Here is a 25,797-nt window from a genome sequence, read left to right on the forward strand (position 1 = left end):
ACTTCTCCTAACCTGGGAGAACATGTTACTAAGACAGATCATCAACCAGCGTGAACACACTGCTCTCCTGAAGTCACTGTGTCCACAGAGATCTGCATCACTGACAAACCTGCCGTGCAAACATTAAGTGCAACAGATAGGTTCTAGTCCAGTGCTTATGTAAAGCTGTCAGGGAGCCAGTGTTTCAGCCACTCCTTGCTGCACTTGCAGACCTATGAACTGTTTTATAAAAGTCTGATTTGCAAAAGACTGCTCAGCCACTGGGTTGCTGGGGCCCCTTTTCAAGGTCAAACTTGCATTATTGTGCTTTTAATAAAAATCTGGAAGTTCTGCCTTGTGGACAGCCAGCTGACAAACACAGATGTTCATTGAGTTATCTAGATAGAAGTGAGCTGATCCTGAGCTCATAAGCTGTACTGGATTAGGGAAGATATTAGCTAATCAATTTTTTTTTCAAGCAATCTTTGAAATTCTTGGCAAACTACAAATCAGTGTGGAGTACAATGCTCAGGAATACAAAACAAAGTACATCCGGAGGGTTTTGCTGGCACTGCTATCACACACAATTTCTTTGGAAAAGCAGCACTGTTCTATATTTATGTGCTCGCAAAAACATCACCATATTTCCCATCGTACAGCTCATTCCTATGGAATGTAGCAACATTGTTAAATCCTTCTTGCATAGTCTAACTCACAGAAATAAAATAAATCAGTGCTGAGCACTAGTTAAAACAGCCCACAGTTATAAGGCCATAAGGGAAACACGATCAGTTGAGGGGAGAGGGGGAATTTTGAATGTAGCAGCTGAGCTGGCAAATTTGGATCTCAAACCTAAATAGATATTATATAGTATTCCTGGAACAATTCTGAATGGGTCTCTCCAAAACATTCATGAGAACAGCTGGGATGAACTTGTTATAGTATGGACAATCAAGCCTAGATGCTGGAAGCTCTGCAGTAACACGAGATGCCCCATGGCAGGTACCTGTCAGGTGTGCTCTCTATATTGAGAATGTTTGGTGCAACATCCAAATCCTGAAATATGCTTGTCTCTCACTATTACAAGCAGGGCAGTTTGATATGTAAAAAATCTTGGACACACACACACAAACATGACATACTTTTGTAATGAAGACCACATTTCCCAACAGAACTCTTGACAACATGATTGCTTGCTCTTTGAAGTGATAAAATTAATACCAAAAGGGAATTTGCCACTTTTAATTGAACTCAAATTTTTGTGCAATATCTATGCAGTAAGAAAAAGAACCTTATATTTGAATGAATAACTCAATAATATCATTAATTTTATTAGAATTTACTCAAAAAGATAACGCTAAATACAACCTCACAAGTAAAACCAGACTATGAAAATAAATCTGAGCAAACGGACACATAAGGAATGAGTTACGGCTATAAGCGCAGAGGATTTGGGAGCGCAGCCTGTTTCACATGCACTGAAGATTCTCCCTCTTCTCCCTCTTTTTGTCACTTCTTCCCAATTTTGTAAGTAGCTGCCTCAAAACACTCACTTGGGAAGTGGGAGTGTGAAGTGGGGGGTTGCGTGAGAGCTTCAGCTTGCTAAGCATATGGCCACACACGTCCATATTAGCAAACACTTACCCAGTATATCTGCAGCCCTCATGGTCCTCTTTAGGAATAAGACAGAAATAAATGCACTACCTAGAACAGAAATATAAAGTCTTTTATATATATATATATTGGATAGAATATCAAGTGCTATAGCAAAAAGCCACTCTGAGCCAAATATAAATATATCTCAAAGCTGTTGCACTGCACCACGATATAACCAGACAGGAGTCCATTCCAGCAACCAACCAATGCTTAATTCTGTATAATTTTAGACATAACCAGCATGCTCTTACGTAGTTGAAGAGCTGCAACACCCTTCCTATCTCCCACACAGACACTACATAAACTGCCCTGATTCAGTCATATGTGGAAGCTTGGGCACTGATCAGTCCTGCTGTTCCACTCCCTGTTTTTCCCTCAACTATCTCCATGGATTCAGACAAGGCATAGAAGGATAATTTTCTGCTTCTCTAGACTTCAGTGTATTAGAAGCCTATAAGTAAAGGAGCAGAAATACAACTGAGAGGAAGAAAACCTCTGAAAAAAACTAATGTCATGAACAAGTGGGAGGAGGAACTAGTACATATAGGAGGGCTGCCCACAGTCTTCTAGAATGACTTGTAATGAGAAAGGGGAAAAATGGAAGTGAGCACTTGAAATGTTCACAAAAATGGAAATGAACTCATCTTTCCTCAGCAGCTCCATCCCTTGCCCAGGTTTCCCACCTCGCCTGTGGCAGCTTCCAGCCCAATCCAGCAGCAGGGAGTGGGTGAGCAGCAGCAGCCATCACAACAGTATTTCTGGTGAGCAGCTCACTGTGGATATGTGCTAGAGAAGGAAGAAGGGGTTTGGAACGAACATGTACCACTAAGATTGTCAGACACTTGTAAGAGATGGCTCTCTTCCAGTGTGCAACATTAGAGCATCTACATCTAAGTGGGGGCAAAAGAGGCTGAATAACTAAAAGAGATGGAGAAAAGCCTTTGGGAGAGGTGCACTGGTAATGTTAGATTTAGAAACTTCAAAGAATGAGATTTAGAAACGTCACTGTTCCAGTAGGGACTGTGAAAAGACACGTTGAACCTAAGTTGTGGGAAGCTGTTATAAGTTCTCTGTTCCTGCCTACAGGATGAAGTTATTGGTTTATTCTTGAAATAATAGATCTTTTTGTGACCATCTTTGCATCATTATCTCTATCATTCCAATGGAAAAATTAATCAGTTGTTAACTACTAGATACACTCTAGATATATCAAAATAGGTTCATAACAAGAGATAACTAGAATGAGAACTCAGCATCATGCCAGTAGAAAATGAGACAAAACTTAAACTGCATGAAGAGTGATGGAGCTCTATGCAAATGAATAAAAACAGTAAAAGAATCTCTAACTGAAAATGCCACACTGAAAGCAAACTATCTGACATAGTTTTCTATTTAAATGAAAACTCTGCTGTAGAAGACACTGGTAGCCAGGCAACACTGGCAATACCGGAGCTAACTAGTTTCTGAAAAGAGAGAGGATAAAAGGCAGGAGAGAAGCAGCAGCAACCTGAGTTAGTGCAGGAATTAATTACTGCTGTCAGAGCTCTCCCAAACCACATCTCAGACCACCCCATATGTAGCCACTGTAACAGTACAGACCTGTTGTTTAATGAACTGATGTCTCAGTGATTTCTTTTTTTGACTACTTTGTCTGGCCTCCCCATGGAGATCTAGTAAACACAACATAGAGTTCAATCCTGGTATTGGCATCCAATTTGAGGTGATATGATTTATGCCCACATTTACAATGCCTGATAAATAGCAACCTGGGTACACCACAAACTCTGAGGCTGGCAGGAGGCACAGGAATGCATCCAGGTAAGGATTCCAGTCGCTCAGCCTGTCATCCACTTCAATAATGCAAATGTGGCAAGCTCTTTATCCAGAGATAGCTAGTAATGCACAAGAGATCACAAGCTCAACAGAATATATGTATAGTTAATGCTCTTTATGATGTGCAATATATAGAGGGATTTAAAAAAAGAAGAGGTTTAGAGAATGTACATTAGACCATCCGGGATGGGAGGAATTGGTAAAATCTGAAGTAGGAGGGAGGATGCCAGTGGAAGAGGAGCAGAGTGAAACCCAGGGGAGACTTTGAACAGAAAAGGCACCTGTCCTTGTGGATAAGCCACCAAGGCTTCATAGGTATTCAAGTGAAGCAGAAAAGCAAAAGCCTCACAGCCTCAGGTGCGTTCCGCTCCTTAAGATGTTCACTTCTCAAGCCAATGTTAGCTGACAAACATTGTCCCTGCCATCTCCTCTGTGCACAGTCACCTCCAAGCTGCCATGTTATGAGCATGAGGCTGGGACCTCCCAAGGTCCCCTCCAGCCTGAGTTATCCTAGGGCTGTGGTCACCCCTGGCAGAAGAGTAAATGGGCTGCCAAAGGCCAGAGCTAAGCACACCAGATATGAGTTAAAACCCTTCCCATCACCCAGCCCCAGTTTCCCCTTTCCTACGGAAGGTCCTCTTGTTCCCCCCTCTGCCACAGGAGCTGTGGGCATCCTCTGATGTTATACCAATGTGGGAAGGAGATCACTGAACATTGTGTTCAACCATATGAATGAACAGACTAAGGAAGTTGGGCAATTGCTGTGCTGAAAAGTATTAATGCATCTTTCCAATTCTTCATTTATTAGCCTGCTTTTCTTTAAAATAATAATAATAAAAAGCTGTAGACAGTCATAGAGATTGAGATCATGTCACCGAGGACTATTCTCTGGTTGTTTTCTTAATTTGGTCAGCAATTGAATTCAGCAACAAAGAAAAGTAAACAAAAAAAGAAATTGTCAGAGCATAAGCTGGCAACAGAGTGGCACTAAAGCAAGCAATTTATCATAGTTCTACACACTCATTGTTATGGAACCACTGGTTCAATCACACGCACAGCTCTAAGCCTGCATTGTCAGCCTGTAGTCACTGAAGACTGCATCTCCACTTATCTGAAACAATTCGTATACTTTCAGCTGGATCAGAACATTTTCAGTTTATTAACTAATGAGGTAAAATTTAGAAAACAAGGCATGGATCTTACGCCAGCTGAAAACAGACACAGCTGGCCTGCTAGACCAAAAAAAAAGGGCAGAAAATCATCACTGGAAGTGTTCAAGAAAAATGTAGATGTGGCACTGAGGGACATCAGTCAGTGGGCATGGTGGTGATGGGCTGATGGTTGGACTAGATGATATAAGTGGTCTTTTCCAAGCTCAATGATTCTATGATCTGTTAAGGACCGAACATTACAGAATCAAGCCTGGGCAAAAGAGAACCATACAAATCAGATGAAATCAAATAAGATCAATAAAATGTCTGTATCTCTATAATAGAGCTTTTTTGAAAGAGCTCCTGAAGCTCTTCAATCTGGAAATCTGGAATTATTATTTCAAATGAAAAATATTATGGTTTGCTATTACATCAAAATTGTGATAAATATCAAATGGAAAAGGGAAAAAAAAAGAGTTTGTTAAGGAGCCTAATTGTTATGTTGAAACAACCACGCCTTTCTACACACCAGCATAAAACAGTCTGTTTTGCATTCACTGTCTATTACTACAGTGTGTGAATTTCTATTTAAATTGAAAAATATGATAGGAAATGTCCATTTTCTGCATGGTATACAATTAAAGGCCTTAAGGGAGAGGTGTAATAGTGCTACACATAAATTAGTCAAATGCTGATTCTCCTCAGAGAGAGATAGCATGCGATTATCTCCATATGTAGGTTTTCTGCAGGAGAAACAGAAATAAAGAATAGCATGATGTGTGGGTTCTACCACCAGCAGACACTGAAGGGTGAGAATCCAGCTGAGAAAACAACTCCTCTGCCTCCTAGACAAGAAATGTGCAATTCAGCTTGTTTCTTGTTTGTTTGCTTGCTTATTTTTAAGAAAGGAATAATATAGAGCAATAGAAGTTAAAAACAGAAAATACATATTGAACATTAGAGTGCATTTTTTGCATTTAATCCAATCCAATCTTAAAAGACTCAAATAAAAAACTGTGCCCATTATTCATTTTTTCTACCCAAAGCAATTTAATGAATATTTTTCATTATTAAACTGTTTTCCTGGTACTGAAACCATCTATGAATCTCATCTCTACCTTTATTTTTAATTTCAGATCCTACCTCAAGCAATGATTTCCATTACTGTCCATAAATATAAATCATAGAGTACCCTAGACTGAAAGCGACCCTCAAGGATCACTGAGTCCAAATCCTGGCTCCACACAGGACCACCCAAAATGCTAGTATATCCTTAATTTTCCTCATTTTAAGTCTTAGATTAGCTTTATTTAAAATAATTGGTACAATCTTCAGAAATGCACAGATAAATTTTGCTCTTTGTCTTTTTGATAGAGAGAAAAAGAAATTGAACGTTAGTCTCAAATAGCCATTCTCTTAAGCTTAGCTGATTGGTAGCAAAGCCGAGGCCACACCAGTTAGGCAAAGGCTCCTAAAAACACCTGTTTTGCAGAATGCTTCTGTATGCATTTCTCTGGTAATCTGGATAAATGCCAAAGGAGGAGTACTAGCCATGATGTGAAGAGTTGTTTAATGTTTGCACCTCTCCCAGTTTGTGCAGTAGGGAAAACATTTCGCTTGGTGTCCAAGCATTTGCACCACTTTGTGGGTCTGCCTGCAACTTATGAAGCACTTTAAACTCACCCAAATGATTTCACACTAGAACTGCTGAGGAGTGCTCAGACTGTGAGGATGCTGCTGCTCAGGAAGGTCACATCTGAAAATGTGACTGTAAAATGTGCTTTGTACAGAGAGATCCTCAGACCTCTGTCTATTTAATGAGCTGAAGAGATTCAGGATCATCTGGTACAGACGTGAGAAAAATCGTAAATCACAGAATCCTACAGGTTGAAAAAGACCACTAATCCATCCAATCTAATGTAGGCTGCCACATAGGCAGGTAGATCCGGAGAGAAGATGAGGCAGGTAGTACATTTGATCACTGCAGCCCAAATGAGCAGGAGGCTAAGAAGACGGATGATGGGGAGCAGCTCTTCCTGGGTAAATACCAGTATGCCCACAGGAGTTCTGGAGACCAAGCACTAAGAGTGGGAAAAGAAAAAAGTGAGCAGTTGAGGCTGCTGGTCATCACAAGAATGGGATTTAGCTGAAGAATAAGCACCTGTAATGTCATCTCCGTGATGGAGTCTGCAAGTAAATAATTCACAACAGAATCTCCCAGAGAATATCAACCTGAAGCTTCTATCATCTTATCCTTCTGCATACCTATCTCACTCACAGGGAGGGCAGCAGCCCAAGAAAATCTAGGCTATGGTCATACCGTGGGTCATTTTGGGGAGACAAGGGAGAGGCTTCAGGTGTGAGATGGAGAGGTAGTGTTAGACCTGGTGGAACATGGGCCTCCTTTGTTGCCCATTAACATGGGTTTGGAAGACATGAAGGAACATCTGCATGCATAGATAGAATTAAACAGAGAGCCAGCTCTGCCCAGGACATCTAGGAACAAATTCATCACAGCTAATCATTAAAACTACTCTTAATTCAAACTATAGCTATTAATGGTGCACTAAATACAAAGGAAGGTATTAAAGATTTTAGTCAGATGCTGCCTGACCTCATGACAGATATTCTGCAAACTGAACATGCAACATTTCTAGTGTGATGAAACATCCCTACTGGAAAAGTGGTGGACAAGACATTATTTGCTTTTCCCCTGTGTCAACACCCTAATAAGCAAGATGTCAGAGAAACTGCTCAAAAGAAAGGCCATTATGGTGAGTTTAATTCTGGAAACTGGGTTATAGAACATACACATTGAAGAGAGAAGGAAGAACCCTGGAAATGATTTTGATGCATCTTCGGAAAAGCACTTTAAAGAACAGTCTGGTGACTGCTTCCCAGTTCCCATTAGTAACAGAGTTCTCAGAATCTCATTGGAATCTCTTGGACCACAAAGGCGTTATGTTACATGGAGTGGGAGAAATACTTTTCTGCACAAATATCTGAGATTTTTTTTCCTAAAACACCATCAGGGATATCATTTTCCAAAGCCTAAAGCAATGTCTTGCCCCATGGCTATTTAGAAGGAGCATTCAAAAATGAAAAGGGATCTCAACACTGTCAACCTAAGTGAGTTAAGTGTAAAAAAAATTCTCTAGAGAATGATGAAAACTGCATAAGAAGCCATCTCTGATTCCACTGCCTCTCCTCACACAAGTCCCCTAAGTTATTTCTGCAAGCAAAAGAGAGGGAATGAACAAAAAAACCACACGGGTCTAAAATTACCCAAGCTGCTTGTAAAAAATGATTTTTAATTTTTAATTATAAAAAGCTTTTTAATGATCACATCAAACATGTATTACCCCTCCTTTTTTTTTTTTTTTTTTAATTAAAAATTTACCAATTTTTCCTCTGGAAGAAAACAACTGCTGTCTTCTCAAACTATTTAAAACCCTGAACAGATGCAGAGCTTGCATCATTGCAACCACACATAGAAATGCTTCCACTGTGCAAGAAAAGAATATATAGTCTTTGTAGCTTAATTCTAAGAAAAGAGAAAAATCTGCTGGTGTTGTGCCAACTCATGGTCTGTGGTGATGAATTCTTTCTAAAGCATCCATCAGAAGCACCCATCTCAATAGGATGAAGCACAAACTTTTTGCTATTTAATTGATACTGAATTAAATGCAAAATTCAGTTGGATTTGGTTAAATGTGATTGCGGGATATAATAGTCGTTGGCTCCAGCTATTTTAAGACCCAAGATGCTTTCTATTTCAGAAGTTTTGAGATACATTATGGGAATAGCCCAAATCTGGACTGGGCAGACTCCAATATGCCTTATTCTCTTCTCACGTCCTGGTTTTGAAGCAAAGAAAAAGCTCCACGTGGACCCCGAGTCACAGAGATCTTCAGGGACAGCTGGGCGCACCATGAAGCACAGCTTTTCTCTGCATGGCCACAGGTGCTGAGCACCCAAAGTCAGTGACAGAGAACTCTTATCTTCTTAGGTGTGTTGAAAACACATTCAGAAAAAAACGTGCTGATCAGAAGGTTCAAATACAGATTTGGAGTTTGTTAACAAGTGATTAATTTCTTCATTTAAAAAAAATAAGTTATGAAAAGTTGCACATTCAACAGTGTGCCTCAAAAGAGCAGCCAACTAGACTACACAAAGTCCACATTCTCCACCTAAAGGAGGTCACATCATAATGAAAAAGTATTTCTTGATCTCTAAAAATGGAAGACCTATTCTCTGCACAGCCACTGGCAGCTGATGTGCTGCATCTTGGTCAGTTTGTCATTGCCCTAAACTCTGAACTATTGTAAAATTAAAAAGAGGCTTGCCCTTTCTCTGATTCTAATTTCAGAAGACAGGGAAGTATCTAGTGGTAGGAAGTGTTACTAGGAAGTTATTGTTGGAATTGGCCATCCACATCATTTTTACTTTCCCTTCCTTAAGGGAATGTTAGCTAGACTAAATACAACTTCACATATCTCTATTGTTTGGGCTAAGAAAGGGATACTGCTAGCTGATACATGGGAATGGAATATAAGTTATTAAAGTGCTTTCTGGGGTCTTCCAGGATAAACATTTTGGAGTCAGTTAAAAATTACAAAAAAAAAGAAAAGTGGATAAGATTTTGACAAATTATAACAGTAAGGAAAATGGTTTCTTGGTATTTGTTACAAGTAAGGGAAATGGAAAATGAAGGAAACAGATGCAGTGCTTCTTCATATATTGCAAAGGTACGGAAGAAGAAATCTGTTCAGATAAAAATCACCCTAAATATGACCTTTTCTTTGCAGCAGCTTAATAACCAAAGTAATTTTTTCCCTTCCCAATGCTTTTCATTTCTTCTTTCTAGATGTATATGTTTGCATTTTCTTCAGTATGGGCAACAAATTAGATCAGGTTCCCGTATGTTCAGAAACATCTGGAAATGCCTACAATTGTTAAAGATAAAACTGCAGCCTGGGATCTGTCCTGTTAATTTACATTTTCATCTCAGGTAATATCTCATTCCTTTCCTTGAGAAATCTTTCCTACAGTGGTGTACTACAGTGGTTTTTTATCTTTCTCCAAAATTCTGCAATAGTTTAACATTAAAGGTTACAGTAAATTGCCTGCAGTTTCCTTCCCCCACAACTTCTTTGCTAAATTGCACCCACATATGTTTGGCTGCCTCCTTCCAATACAGACAGACAGTCCACAGGGAAGATAATTCATTTTTCGACCTTCCCATGCAGAATTGCTCACTGCAGCATTGCTTCCGAGCATGAAACTGGTAGCTAGACAAAGACCATGAAATGTTATCACTTGTCAATAGCAAACAAATGAGCTTCAGTGTATACAGAACTGTTGTTATATCTCAGTCTTGGGTGTTTCAGCTGTGGATGTGAACAATATGATTAAGGGATATGCTGCACTCTGTATCTCTGTTTTCCCACACTCTGTATGATACTGCCCTGTGCACTCTGCTTTGCGTTAGCACAACATAACCACGTCTTTTAAAATGTATGTTTCTTTATCAAAGAAGCAAGAGACCTCATACCGGGGATAACTCTCTAAAACCCTAACTACAAAAGAAAAAGTCCAAAACAAAAAACAACTACGAAGAGTAAAGATTGCATCAATTGCATCCTAACAATATAAATAATTTTACTGAAGTCCAATCTTCACGTCTGATTTTTGGGTGGTCTTGAGTGAAGCCAGGAGTTGGACTTGATGATTCTTATGGATCTCTTCCAGCTTGGGATATTCTATGATTCCATGAAATGTCCATAACTAAGATAAGAATTCCAGGAAATTTCTAGTCTCTGCTGTCGTAAGTATTCTTTGGTCAGAGAAGGGTTCGTAAAACACAGTGAGAAAAAGATACTAATGATCTAATGAAAGAAAAATTGCTGTGCATTTACAGAGCATACTGTTCTGTAGAAGACTCTAGTGTGTGGGTCAGGACAAACTGGTACCATTCAGACCCCAAGGTACACCCAAGTGAGAGGGCACCTGCTAGTGCCAGGTGAGTACAGACAGGTGAATTTGCCCAATCTAACATGAAGCATGGGGATGGGCAAGGAGCAGGCAGCAAGAACTACTTGGTGTGATGGTAACACAGAAGACACACTGTGGGTACTCAGGCTCTGACCATAGCTCTGCAGGCAGCAAGATATCAGCCCCTGGCCTTGACAGCTTGTGTTGCCAGCACCATTGGTACAGCACCAGGTGACCAAATGGCAGGAAATAGCACAGCACAGAGTGACAAGAGTCCCCAGAGGAAAAAAAAAAAAGAAAAAAAGAAAGAAAAGGAAAAATTAGAAGAGTCTCTGAGTTAAGTAGAGGGTTTGTGTTAAATTGTTAGCTCACATAATTATATGAGTCATTTCTTTTCAAACCACAGCATTAGCATTTTCCCCTCATGTTCCTGCTGCAGTTCCCATGGTATTATCCTCCAGTCACAAATAAATATTCAATTAAAGCAGGTACCCAAGCAAAACATGGGAAACATCTCACCTATGATAGATACACATCCTAGTGGAGCAACAAGGGCAATGGGGGCAAATCCATAGGCTGTGAAATTGCCCAGCTCTCCAAGGCCCAGCAGGACAGCTCCATACCACCACAGCTTGCTCCTGTAGAAGAGCTTCAGCTCTGCTTGGCGAGCCAGTCGGAGATGAGCGCATTTCTGGAAAATTAATTACTAGGAACAGGCATGAAAAGAAAGACTTCCATTGTGTTCTTATGTATAGCAAAAGTGGAGTAATTAAGGGGTTGTCATCTTTGAATTCCAGGTGCGTCAACGTTTTCTCTTTAAACACGCCTTTCAGCTTGCTGTTGCACACAGATGGCTTTGTGTTAACTCAGATGTGTACTTCCTAAGCCATGGTGGAAATGACTGAAAAATTAGACCTCTGAACAAACCTGAAAAGCATGAAGTAAATGCTAGCTAGTGCTTCTCAGTCATCCCTGCAAGCCTCTGTTCTAGTCTCAAAGCACAGATGAGCAAGTTGTGCTGTGAATTTAGCAACACCCAAGAGGAAGACATGAGCCAGAATCAGAACTCTGGCAACAGACTGGGAGAAGGGGACTGAACAACTTGGTGTTTCTGCTCCTGATAAGTATTCTAGCTAGGCATACAATTCCAAGATGGAAAAGGCAGCACTTAACCACTTCTACTGTTGGGAGGACTGTTAATTCATTAGGGAGAATTTAGGATTTGGCTACAATCTTCTACCTGACCTTAGAAGAAGATCTCAGCTAAAGCATCATTTTCAAGAGAAAAACCAACTTTAACAGTATCAACTGGAGAAATACATACTCAAGTAGTATTTCATCAGTACTTGTCACATAGAGAAGGTATCGCTTACACAGTCATTGTTTTCCCTCTGACTGTACAGAAAGTACCTGTATGTAAAAGGATAATTTGACTTGGACCATGCTGGAGTTCTGAAACAGAGCCCAGGCATTCATCAAAAGGAAGGTGTCATTATGGGGAAGAACATCATGTCCACCACATTGTTTCTGCAGAATATCACTTCCTTTCTCAGATACCTCATTAGCCCCTCTGCATAGGGAAATGATTAAATAATAATAATAATAATAATAATAATAATAATAATAATAATAAAAGGAAACAAACTGATATAGCTATCATAGTATAAATTATTGTAAAGTATGCATTTTACTCCACCATCTGATATTTGATTTTGGAAGTGCCACTGCAGAGTCACAAGGAAGTACTAAATCATTTTCTTCATGCTTCCATTTCACTCTGCAGGTTTTGCTACAGAATATGGGTCAAACAGTGATGTCTGTGATATGCCATAGCCTCAGTTATTCCCCTTTGTGAGAAAAAGCAGAACATTATGGCAGCTTCATGCTTTGGAATATGCTCAGGGGATGAAATCCTAGGAAGAAGCTTAGTCCTTGAAGGAGAAAAGGAATATAAAGAAAAGCAAAATTCTCCAAGCCACAGCCCACCAATGCACAGTCATGTACACTATTTTGTATGTTGCATCTCTATAAACAAAAAAAAATTCAAACATCTTTATGCCTGCAGACATTTAATCACATTGATCACTTCAGCAGTCTTAAGAATATGCACTCACTTCCAGTTTAGACTGAACCTAATGAGACAGGTTTCCGTGATGTGCAGTGGGACCAGATGGAGGTCACATCTGATACATTCTTACGGCACAGTACAAGGAGGTGCAGGAGGACTTACGAATTTTGATTCTGTTCTCATATGGGAATCACAGCAAATAACCAACTGAGGTATACCACCTAGCCAAAAATTGCTGCGAGTTAACACGAGTTAAAGAAAGAGAGGGAATGTTTATTAAATGCAACAAAATTTGTATTTTGAACTTCACCATAAAAACAAATCATAAAATAAGTTGCTTTCTAAATACAAACAACTCAGAATAAAGAGAAATAATTTCATACCTGTATGCTCAAAGAGATGCTAATCAGAAAATTTGAGGCAGCAGCAAGTAAAACTCCCAAGAGCTCAGTCTGCAGGATCACCAAACAGAGAAATATAAAACATACTTATTAGGTGAAGAAGAACAATATAACAGTGGTTTTCTGATAGTACATCATAACAGGCTCAAAAACAAATTATTGCACTTTTCAGTCACTAAGTTCAGGCTGCACTAAGAAACATAAAAATCTTCTCTGTACAGTGGACTGTAATAAGAAAGCTTGTGCATGGTGCCTAGCTGGGAATTGGAAGGGCGTCCCAATGCAGGAGGTGGTTTTACAGCTCTTCAGAAGAAAATGTCCTTTAATCTTGCAAAAGAAAAAACTAGACGTGTCTCACATGAACACTACACGCACAAATTTTCTTCCTTTTTTTTAAGTATGTGTTTTATTACATAACCCAGAAGTAAAATCAACAGCAATCACACTGTTCACATTAGAACACTGTGATTTTATATTTCAACATATCCACTATTTGACAGGGCAGCCAGGGTCATAAGTCTGCTGACAGCTTCTTTAATGTACCGTGTTATTTAACCAAATCTTTTTCTAATCAGCCTAATTTTCATTAAGATTTGGAAGCTTTCTGTGAGGCTGAGAAATTAAAAGCATTCAAGAAAGACTCATTATTTTGGGAAACAGCCATTCAAAGATGTCATTTCAGCAAGTTCAATGAACAGATTCACAGCAGAGCTTCCCATCTATGTTTGAAATGTTGCAACCTTTGTATGCTGCCCTAAGAATACTCACCCATCCAAGGCCACTGGTATGGTGCCATGAGAAGACACATTAGTTTGCAGAAGACAAATGAAATATCAGTGGACTTTTACAAACAAAGACAATGAATGAACATCTCCAAAAGTATGAAGAAAGAACAGCCTTATCACAAAAGGTCTAGCAAAAGATGATTATCTTAAGATGCATATCTGAATCCTACTATCTCCAGCCCCATGAACTTCTGCAGCAGCTTAGGCTCAGGAGGAAAAGCAGACAACAGAATCATACATGGTGAAATGCTCTGCAGATTGCAAAATGTCACCAACACAAGTAAGTACTACAGAACACAAGGAGTCTTGCATTCTCCTTCCACGCCGGGAAACTGCTATCAAATGGCCATCACCCAGGGCCTCATAGAAGCACAGAGGGTGAGTTTTCTTCCCCAAAGCTTTGGAGCTGGTGGTACTAAATCTTGTACAAAGTTTGACTATTCATATGTGGATTATTGTGTTCCTTTCTTCATCCAGCAAACAAACAGCAATATCAATAAAATAGCAGTTAAATCAAAATTGTTTTCTTGCTCCCTAAGACTTGGTCTTTCTAAATGACAACATTTTCCTTTGTGAGGGGGTGGAGAGGTGACCTTGTCAGCCTCATCATGAAGGGTTTAAGAATAAAGCGACAGCAGGGAAAAGAAAACAGGAACTGCCAGTTCATTTCCCTCATCATTTTGTTGCCTTCACGTAAGTAATTGCAATATATCCCTGCTAGTTGGGGCACAGAGCATGGGCTCTGAAGCTTTTTCCAGTTCAGCAGCCAATACAGCCCTCACAGCTGTATCTCTGAACAGCACCTTACGGCTCCTTAATCCCAGCCCACAGTTGCAGAAACCAAGCAGGACTCAGGAGGCAACCAGACTCCAGGGAGAAATTGTGCTGGTTTCAAAGGGGGCTCTCAATCCAGCTTTTAAGCTGCCAAAAGCACTTTCATCATTCGGTGTAAAATTCCTTAGGCAGGAGCCCTAACTCCTGATGGCAGCCAGCAGTCCTCAAACATGGCATACATACCATGGCTGCAAGGGATGAGCTACACTGTCAGTGAAGAACATGGGTGGAAACAGTGAGGTCACTAAGCTCCATCTCCATGAGTGGGCAGACCTGTGCACTTACATCCATCCTGGGTTGCTGAAAACCCAGGTGTAAAGTACCATATGGAATGACTGTCTTGGCCTATAATATTTCTCAGAACCATTCCTTTTCTCTTAAGATAAAACTTGCATGCGGCTGATGGCAGAGGATGAGACTGTTTAATTTATAATTATAAACAAAAAGTGCAAAATTATACTCAATTACTGCTTCCAATGATGATCTGAGTATCTACCTCCAGGAACTCTGAATCAAATGCCCCTTTTATGGCTCTACGTAACACATGAATAGAGACTCCAGTAGGAAGTCTTCCCATGCTGAGCATCGCTGGTGTCCCCTCCAGTATTAAATGCTTTTGTACCTCAGCGGTTGGTTTGTCAATTACATGAGAGCTTTGCTTCATCAGATTAGAGTGAGCTTTCTTCAACTGGCCTTGTGGGCTGCTCCAGATTTCTCACCATGATCACCCAAGTTCTGAACTGGAATTATCTCTCAGAAGTCATTGCTCTTTTTGCAGTTTCCAGAAATTCCTGGGAGCAGCTCAAATATTTGGCTTCTAATTTTCTGGGAACTACTGAGACAATGTATGCAACCATAGTTTCAGTACTTCCCTGGTACTGAGACCAAAATTTCACTCAGCATTCCGTATGACATCTCCCAGGGCCAATAGTGCCAGTGATCCAAGCACCAAGCAGCTCCCTGGGGATGGAGACAGAGGATGGGCAGGGCCATAGGCTTGGCTTGGCAAGGGCCCATTTCAGGCTCGAGCCTGGCCTCACTGTGGCCTCGCTGGGGCAGAGTCTGACAGTCATAAGGCTAATGTGGAGACTTAGGCCATGGGCAGGGCTGAGGAGCCAGGGAAAAACAGTGCTTGCACAGGATCATGGCAAATCTATAGTGGCAGTCTGAGCTCTAAACTTACCCTCTCTGCTCAGATCATTTTATCGTAATGACCACATGGTTCACCTGAATGTTGCTGTTGGCATATATACTGCGCTGCCTGCTCTAAACTGACATGTGTTAATGAGCTCTGGTTAATAGTGTGATAGCATCGTACTTCCAAAGCCAGGGCTGGACAGACCCCTAAAGATTAAAAGCAGAGTGCAGTGCATGAGGGAGGTCAAATATCACATGGGAGACAAGATGAAAGTACAGTCACACCACACAGCTGTAGCACGGCAAAACTTTCTTATGTGAGTTCATACTCAGACATGCCGATGTTAAAGAAAACAACACAGAACAAAAATTCAGTAAAGGAGAAAATTAGATTGTAAACTTCACAAATCAAAGAGCATCGTAGCTAACAGACTTTTCCTAATGCAGAAGAGCTATCATATAAAGTAGTGCTCAAAGCAAGAGAGAAAAAATAGGATACAATATCTCAGACTAATAAAACCAGGCATGAATGAAAGATGATGACTTGCAACAGAAGAAAGATTACCCTATCAAACTAAAACCATTGCTGTATTGCCCTGAAGGCCACAAGAATCCTTGTGTTCCAATCTTGTCATATAAAAGGCTTTATCATTTGTGCTGTGTCCACCATTCAATGTTCTTTAGAGGTTAGAGAACTGGTGTAGCAGCCAGTTTTCTAAGTAATAAACATGACATTTTCTGAGCACAAAGTTTCCAGTTGTGATATCCAGTTGTGATATCATCCATATAACTGCAGAGCTTCCCACACAAAAGTCTTGAGACAAATCTCCACGAGGGAATTCAGTTGCAGACACAACTCCAGAGCCATGGTGCTACTTCACTCAACTAAGAAGTTCTACGGGAAAAAGACTGAAATACTCAAAACTGTTGGCATAAGATGCAAATCCCTTCATCTCCAACACATCTGTCTGAACCTACAGGACACTTTGTTGTACCCCAGATTTCAAACTGTTGACGCATTCTTCCAATGCTTCCAAATACATTACACTTGTCCTAGAAACATCCTTCCTGTAAGTTTTCCAAAAAGTAAAAGAATACAGACATTTTATTTCCTTTACCTTAATTTAATTTGAAACAAGCTGTTAAAGTCACTTTCTGGCTTTGCAGCACATGGACAATAGACAGAGACTGTGGATTTACCAATGTTTGACAGATCTCTAGTTGCACAATTGTACCCAAAGAGTGGTGGTCAAAGGTTCAATGTCTGGATGGAGATGGGAGTGTTGTACCTCGGGGGTCAGTACTGGAACTGGGCTCTTTAACATCTTCATCAATGACACCAACAAGTGCACTCACTATTTTCTGGATTACACAAAACTGCATGGTGCGGTCAGCATGCCTGAGAGATGGGATGCTGTCCAGAAAGACCTAGACAGGCTTGAGCACTGGGTCCGTGCAAACCTCATGAGGTTCAACAAATCAAAGTGCAAGTCCTTGCACCTGGGTTGTGGCAACCACTGCTATCAGTACAAGCAGGGAGATATAAGGAAGGAGCACAGCCCTGCCAAAAAGGACCTGGCAGTACTGGTGGGTGGCAAGCTGACCATGAGTCAGCAATGTGCTCTCACAGCCCAGAAAGCCAACTGTATTGTGGACTGCATCAAAAGAAGCATGGCTAGCAGGTGGAGGGAGGTGATCCTGCCCCTCTACTCTGTGCTGGTGAGGCCTCACCTGGAGTACTGTATCCAGATGTGGAATCCTCAGTACAGGAGAGATGTGGATCTGCTGGAGCATGTCCAGAGGAGGGCCACAAAAATGATCCAAGGGATGGAACACCTCTCCTATGAGATAGCTGGGGCTGTTCAGCCTGGAAAAGAGAAGGCTCAAGGGAAACCTGATAGCGGCCTTTCATACCTGAAGGGGGGCTGTAAGTAAGAAGGATACAGACTCTTTAGCAGGGTCTGCTGTGATCGAACAAAGGAAAGTGGTTTCAAACTAAAAGAGAGAGGATTTAGATTGAATATAAGGAAGAAGTTTCTTATGGTAAGGGTGGTGAGGCACTGGAACATGTTGCCGAGATGTGGAGGATGCCCCATCCCTGGAGACATACTAGTCAGGCTGGATGAGGCTCTGAGCAAGCAGATCTAGCTGTAGATATTCCTGTTCATTACAGGGAATCAGACCAGATGACCTTTAAGGATCCCTTCTAACTCAAGCAATTCTATGAATTTATGAATTTATGAATTTATGAATTTATGAATTATTCTATGTTTCCCTTGCTGGCAAAACTAGCTCAAGGAATGCCTTTTGATCCCCATTCCTAGGCCTCCACTCCTCACTGACTCATTTCTGTTAAAACAACTATTTGTGAGTTTACAAAGGCACTGTTCCAGGTTTGAAACAACCCTCCCAAAATATACCCCATTAGCGTCATGTGATCTATAAGGCACCTGCCAATGTTGAACGCTGAAGGCGGATTAAAATTCACAAGCCACAGCAAGTGCTTTAAAATGGTGACCCTGTGTGGTTTGCTAGCCATGAAAGTGACCAAAGGATCATGACTTTATGAGGGACTGCCCAGGGGATTCAAGAAGTGATAAACTTGTCTCAGGTAAGGCACTCTCACCAGAACGTGGCATCCCACGACCCAGCTGCATGAGCCCTTCACACAAGCTCAGGCGTGGGGAAGGGGGCTCTGAAAGATCAGACAGAAGGCATCTATTTGCCAACTGGAGTGGCAATGTATTGCTATTCAAAATAAATGAGCGGCAGAATTACATACTGCTGCTTCTGATCCTCCTCTGAGCACTCATGCAGAGCCTGATGCTTATTTACCCTAACACCTTTTCACATCATTCTGGCAGTGTTTTAAAAGAGTCTTTTATATGCACAGTCTCTTTTTATTGTTAAAGTAAAGCAAGGGACTTATGATAAATGAAAGCCAGGCTGAAATCTAAATTTTTGGCAATAATTCTAATAAATTTATTCCCAGCACAGTAAAATCTGCATTGGAGATTCAGTTATACAGTGAGATGCAAGTTACCCATATTATATCTGTGTTTTCCTACTGCACATTAAACTGAAGTTTCCAGGCCCCTAAAATGAATACTTAGAAAGATTAACTGAATTTGTATTGAGTAAAAGGTATATGGGCATTATTTGTGGAAACTTTTCATGCTGGTAAATTAAACTGATGAAAAGAAAAAAAAAAATCATTTTGAAGGCATGTTCTCTGTTAGCTTTACAATGCCACTTAAACTGCTCCTCCTATTTTTCTTTATTTCTGCATTTATTTGTGATCTAAAGGTGTTCTCAACAAATGTTATGAATTACATGGCTTCAAAAGTCACAAATGAATTCCAGTAATTAGGATTTCTCCAGATGGAGATGGATGGATCCTGTAATAAAAATAGGAGAAATGCCTCCTAAAATTCCAATTCTGAATTAACTCTGAAGCAAGGCAAATTCAGAATCCTTAACAAAAAACATAGCTTCGAAAGAGTTACTATGTATGAATTAGGAGAAATTTATCATTTAGCTATTATTATTTATAAAGCTCTGGCTGTACTCTGTGCTTTACAGATGTATAAAGAAAATAAGTTCCTTGTTTTCAGTGGTTTTCACAGTGCACTTTGTATATTCATATGATTCCGGCCCACATAAAGTACTGAAGGAGACCTGAAACAATAGTAAAAGAGCAATTACAGTATTGGAACATTTAATGAAAATACACGTGGATCATTCACTGTGACATGAAAGACAAAGGACATACAAGGAGACAAACATTTTCTCCATCTTTTTTAGGAGCAGAAGAAGAGAGGAGAGCTAGGGAACTAAGCCAGAGTAAATCTGACTGAAGACAAGACACATCACATGTTTTACATGAGTCGTTACACAGGATTCCAAACCACAGTAGACACAGTTCTTATCATTAGTTTCTGAATTTAGAGTATATCTTTTTTCATGAAAGATACAAATTGTAAAGGCTGATAAAAAAATCTTGGTAAAGTATCAAAGGGTGTGGGAGCTTGAGAGGATAGATCACCCACAGAAATGGGGTACTTCTGTTCAGCTCCACGCCTCAATCATTTTAATGCATTCTTATTTATATTCCTCAGTCCGATTAGTTAGCATCCATAATGTATTCCAAACTGAGGTGATGAATTTTAATGGTAAAAGATAATAATAAAAAAAAAACTTTTAACACTATACATGTATACAGACATATCTATCCACTATAATATTACAAGCATTATGAACAGTAATTTCTTTCCTTTTTGAGGAGTTACAGCAAAATCTCCCATCTCCTAAATTTCAATTTCCTATACTCGAGAATCAAATATCAGAATTAGGAAATTAATGAGAGAACGGGGAAGGGACAGAATGGATTTTTACACTGTTCCTCAGATGATGAGACTGAGACACTGTGCTGCATAATCAGAGAGCATTTCATGTTTTAATATCACCTGTTAGACTGCAAATAAAAGCCTCTCCAGTGTGTGCTCAATAGAGGCTCTAAAAATTTCAATCATAGTTGATAACATCTTAATAGAAGGATTTTCTTAAGGACCATCACATAATATCTCCATGGCAACTACAGAAATTACATACCCAGAAAAGCAAGAAAAGGATTGCTTAACTTTGTCAGTTTTCAGGTCCCTCAGGAGAAACAAGGATGTCTGACCAGCTTCTCCCACAAAAGGGCCAACTGGCTGAGGGGTACCCCTCTGCTGCTGTGCTTGAGCTGGCTTTCTAAGTATTCCAATCTGGCCCTGCCTTGTTTCTGATATAAAAGGCAAGGTACAATCCCAACCACTAAAACATTCAGTATATTAATTCCCAGAAATGATAGCATGGCTCATAGTGAGATGCTCCACCTGTTAGACATGTCTCTCTGGACACCAAAGTGTCCAGAAAGCTGAGGAGGAGGCAGATCACAGCACGGAGGACACACAAGATTCATGGGGACAGTTCATGCTCTAGAAGATGGAGTAGTTCTGTCCGTACTCAGAAACACTGGCAAACTCAGTAGGGAGCTATCTGAATGACTGAATAAATCATGCTGGTAAGTATAATGTTAGGTTGCAAGAGAAGGCACAGAGTGCCTCGCTCTGCCTGTACACACAAACATGCCTCGGAACAAAACACACCTAGCTTGTTCCCTTCTGGTATTTTAGTACAAGCCTTGCTGGAGTACAAAGATACACAAAGCCCGGACAGCAACAGTAAAAATCTCCTATACCAACTGTGAGGAGCAGGGCAATGATACGCCTTTCCCAGCACGCACCTCTCCAGCATTGCTTTCCAACAGAGGCAGACTAGTCTCTCATCCCCTCTCAATGAATCTTCTGTTAGCTGTAGCTAACTCTTCCCTTGATGTGCACAGAAGAGTCTTCTCACCATGCTCAGTTGTTGGACCTCACTGTCACACTCGTGGGCCTGGGTAAACATGAATGGGAAATTAGGCTTGTGAAGGGCTTGGAGAATGTGCCCTGTGAGGAGAGACTGAACGAACTGGGGCTGTTCAGTCTGGGAAAAAGAGGCTGAGGGGAGACCTTATTGCTCTCTTCCAATACTTGAAAGGTGCTTACAGCAAGAGCGGGGTTGGTCTCTTCTCACTGGTGACAGGTGACAGGATGAGGGGAAATGGCCTCAAGTTGTGCCAGGGTAAGTTTAGGTTGGATATTAGGAAACACTTCTTTACAGAAAGGGTTGTTAAGCAGTGGAATAGGCTCCCCAGGGAGGTGGTTGAATCACCATCCCTGGATGTGTTTAAAAACCATTTGGATGTGGTGCTCAGGGAAATGATTTAGCGGAGGGTTGTTAGTTAGGGTAGTATGGTTAGGTCATGGTTGGAATTGATAATCTTTAAGGTCTTTTCCAACCTGAGTGATTCTATGATTCTATGATTAGGACACTCGCAACGACTGATGGCATTTCAGAGCAGCTTCTAACAGGAGTAACGAGAGGAGGGGTAAAAAGAAAAGACCCAACTGCATTTAGAGTGAAGTTTGATCCATCTGGGAAAAGAATTATGTGATTATATGGTAGAGGAATGGACAGCCCAAAGGCCTTTCCAGTTTCTGCAGAGGAGGGGTGCTGCACATTTTCTTGCTTTCCTTCCTGCCCCTCACGCACTTGGCTCTCCTTGTTCATTTCCACAGAGAGCGTTAATCATTTACAGATAGTTTGTAATGTAAAAAAAGGACTGGACTCCAGAAGGCAGAACATTCTGGTTAGCAACACCATTCATTTAAATATAAACAACTGCTAGATTATCAGTGATGATTTAGAAACAAGAGGTCTTGCACTCACTCAAATATTCACACACATGGGTGCATAGACACACAAACACAACTGGATGCTTTTAATTTACAGATGCTTCTGGTAAAAACTTTAAGATGTAAATCTGGGGTTTAGGATAATGAATACGTTTCTTAGAGAAATGATCTCACATGCCAACTTCTTGCAGGGGCCTGGGATATAGACAATGGCCTCATTTTCCCTTTCTGTTCTCCTGTGACACATACAGTTGTGCATTTTGATCTTTTACTTTGATTTGTAACTTGATTTAAAGCATTGTGAGCCGTTTTGTAGTTCGTGATGGGTGCTGGCTGGTATACAGAGAAAATGTCTAGTTCAAACCAAACACAAACCAAAACGTCTTTTGATCTGCTGGAGAAAACAGGAATCAGTTTAGATGGACAACTCCTTCTAGGTACCTTTATCTACTTTTTGTGCTCTCTTTGCTCTTAAATGAGATAAAAAGTATTTTCACCTAGTTTTTAGCATTCTTCCAGCAAGTTTAGAGTATAGAATTTGCTGGCTTCTTATTGGGATTTTAATATAGTATTGAATACAGTATGAGGGCTGCTCCAAAACTAATGCCTCCTATTTTATTATGTTGGCCCATGATGTCAGAGGCAGATGGGCAGTATGGCAGTAGGGGTTGAACCTTCCCGCCAGTATTCTGTTCTGTTTTGTTGCTGTGTGACAGATGGCAGCACAGGGCCAGTCTGACAAAATGGCATCTGACATAGAAATGTGTATGAAGTGACTGTGTGTTATTGCATTCCTCTATCTGGAAAAATGGCACCCACTGATATTCATCAATACTTGCTGAATGTGGAGACCAAATAGCGGATGTGAGCACAGTCAAGTGGTGGGTGGTGCACTTCAGCAGTGGTGAAAGCAGGTCACCTCTGCTGGTATAAATTTTTACAAGTGCAGCATGCAGGCTCTTCTTCATCACTGGCCAAAAATGCATAGCTAGTAACAGTAACTAGGCTGAAAAATATTGCTTTGTAACTGAGGAATTGCTCTACCAAACAGTGTTATTGTGCTTTTTTTATCTGTTGTAGTTCTTGTGGAATAAATAGGAGGCATTACTTTCAGAGCAATGTATGTAGTAAAACAGTTTCCACTCAAGAGGGAACACTAGAGAGATGAGACCTATACAGATAAATTCTGTCCATTCTGTTTTAGGCATTAAAAGAAAAAGAGAGAATTGAGCGCCCTTTTCCTTAGGTGCCATCAGCTCTCTCTTGTAAACCATGTAATGATCAAAAGCTTCTAGTTTGTCCTAGAAGCTTTTGAGCTATAGCCAAGAGATGCTAGAGCCTTGACCTGATAAAAGCTGTTTGTTAGTCTTTGTTTGACTGAAGGTTTAGCAGACACTACAAGCTTTGTTCTCCATCATTTTGAGATGATGATTAAGTCACTACTGCATGGTAACACAGACAATGAATGATAATGTTCATGGTGCTTTAGTCATTGACTGTCACTGAAATAGGAAAAGAAAACAAAAAGATTAATGTCATTAGGAGTCAATAAATGCAAGAACTTTGTGACAAGTTCAAAACATAAATATATAAATAAAATGCCTGGAAAGAGTAGGTTAGAGTCATAAAGCAAAGTAAACGGAATCAGAATTCACTCACTCCAAGGTAGGAATCCCTAAAATTTAAAGCAGGTTTTAATTGTCAGTTGACTCTCTGGTTACAAGTCTGTTATGTACACAAAGCTCATATTTTGATTGTTTTTACAGGAAACTCTTTCCAGTGTGGATATCTTTGGCTGTTGATGAAAAAGGATTCAAGTGCAATTTGTATCAGTTGGCAAAATGACCTCATTTTGATCAAGATAAAGGTTAAATCATTGTACATGCTAGCTATGACTCCAGTGTCGATTTTAGCTCTTACTGAGCTGATTCAGTTACAGGAATTAAAGTCAGCAAATTAGACTTACTAACTACTTTGTCTTAGCCATCCTGAAGTAGCAATTTCCAGCAGCCAGCTTGCTTTGCTGCAAGTCATGACTTCCACACATGGAGGGTCTTTCTCCAGATCTTGCACTTAGTATGGTGGGCCAATATCCTACAGGCCCATGCACCACAGGATTGCTTCTGCAGAAACAGTGCTGGATACAAAGGATGATACAAGCCTTCTCTTAGACAGTTACTGGGTGCCTCATCCAGATGTTGAAGTCCAGCAGTCCCGTGATTTCTCTCCACTTTTCCACAATATGTCTTCATTTTCACCTTACAGGCAAAACAGCTCATATCACCAAAGGAGGCCAAAGCTTCCAGCTTGGATAACGTAAATTAGCCATGAGTTATCCCAGAGAACAGTGAAGTTACACTGGTGTAACCTCAATTTTTGCAATACACATCTGTTTGTTTGATATTATTTACATTTGAGCTTACTCTGCAAATATCACTGCCATGTTTCCCAAGATCTCTGCTCTAGGCCTGGCGTTGATTTGCACACCAACTGGCTGTCTTTTGAAGCTGCTGGCAGTATGTTTCTAAGTCTAGATTAGTCACAGAATGGAAAGCATATCTCCCAACTGTTCACATTAATAAATGCCATTCTTCTGGGACGATGTGTGGTGACATTATAAACATGAACGTAACAGTTTATACGTGTCACCAAAACTCCAAATGGAATAATCACAGCCTTCTTGTTAGGTTAGCCAAAGGTCCTCACCCCCCTTATGGCTGAAGTGCACATTCTGGAGTTTGCTCATATTTCTAAAGCCTTGTTTCCTGAGTTCGGTCGAATTTCTATTCGAATCACTGAGATTTTTTTGATTCCTTCAAACAGGAGTTAATCAGACCCAACATACTGCTAGAGAGATGCAAGGGTAAGATTGAGACATCGATTTTTTTATGCCAAAAGCAGACTTCCAGAACATAAGAAGATGAACAGTGTATCTTAGCTTCAAAGAGCAATGAAGTCTTCTTTGGATCACAAAATCATAAGTGCCCATATGGTCATAAGTGGGATTTTATGAGAAAGGCAACTTTTATTTAAGAAATTAGATGAGTATTCCCCTCCAGACAAACTGTCTCACCAAATGAGGTACTATGGCAAGTGAAGCAGCAGAAGAACAGGTTTGATATCTTCAGTATCTTCAGTGATGCCCCAGAAGCATGCAGCACCTTCATGAAATCTCACCTGCAGACTGGTGATTGCATGAGCAGCCAGACCTTCAACCAACCTCACCTTGCAACTCTGAGGCAAGACTGTGGGACAACAAAATCCACAAAATAGCCATGGCCAATTTAATTTAGAGCCCATTATTTGCAGAGCTTCAGGGTGGGCAGGACAAAGGAGGGTAGGGATTGAAGCTTGTCCTGTGCCTGGTGTTTCCTACTCGGTGATAAGGGGAAGCAATCACCCTGCTCTGCTCCAGAGTAAATCTGATTCCGCTGCTCTGAATCACTGTCCTGAAAGACAGTGCCTGTTTTAAGCTCTACAATCAGCATGAGCTGGATATCTGACAGAATCTGCACTATAACGAAAATCTTTCAGTTAAATACCATTTTGAAGCAGTCCAAAGCAAAACTAATTTCTGCACTAAGCAGGATATGTAAAGTGGTGGGTAAAGTTCTCTTGCACTGGTCTTCTGCTCCCCCTTTCCAACTAATGACAAGATATTATTGCCTAGAAAATTCC

The 25,797-nt window shown here is 40.5% G+C and overlaps 1 protein-coding gene across 1 annotated transcript in view; it reads right to left on the bottom strand.

Moving 5' to 3' along the window:
- Nucleotides 1-25,797, bottom strand: part of NIPAL2 (NIPA like domain containing 2) — a 46,686-nt gene that overhangs the window by 16,317 nt on the left and 4,572 nt on the right. Inside the window, exons 2-4 of the mRNA XM_003205199.5 lie at nt 13,065-13,133; nt 11,133-11,304; nt 1,624-1,683 (exon numbers count right to left, since the gene is read on the bottom strand). Coding sequence (XP_003205247.1) covers nt 1,624-1,683; nt 11,133-11,304; nt 13,065-13,133 — 301 coding nt within the window. The remainder of the gene's footprint in view (nt 1-1,623; nt 1,684-11,132; nt 11,305-13,064; nt 13,134-25,797) is intronic.

The sequence above is a fragment of the Meleagris gallopavo genome, chromosome 3 (genome assembly GCF_905368555.1).
Source record: "Meleagris gallopavo chromosome 3, MGAL_WU_HG_1.1, whole genome shotgun sequence".
Classification (NCBI taxonomy): Eukaryota; Metazoa; Chordata; class Aves; order Galliformes; family Phasianidae; genus Meleagris; species Meleagris gallopavo.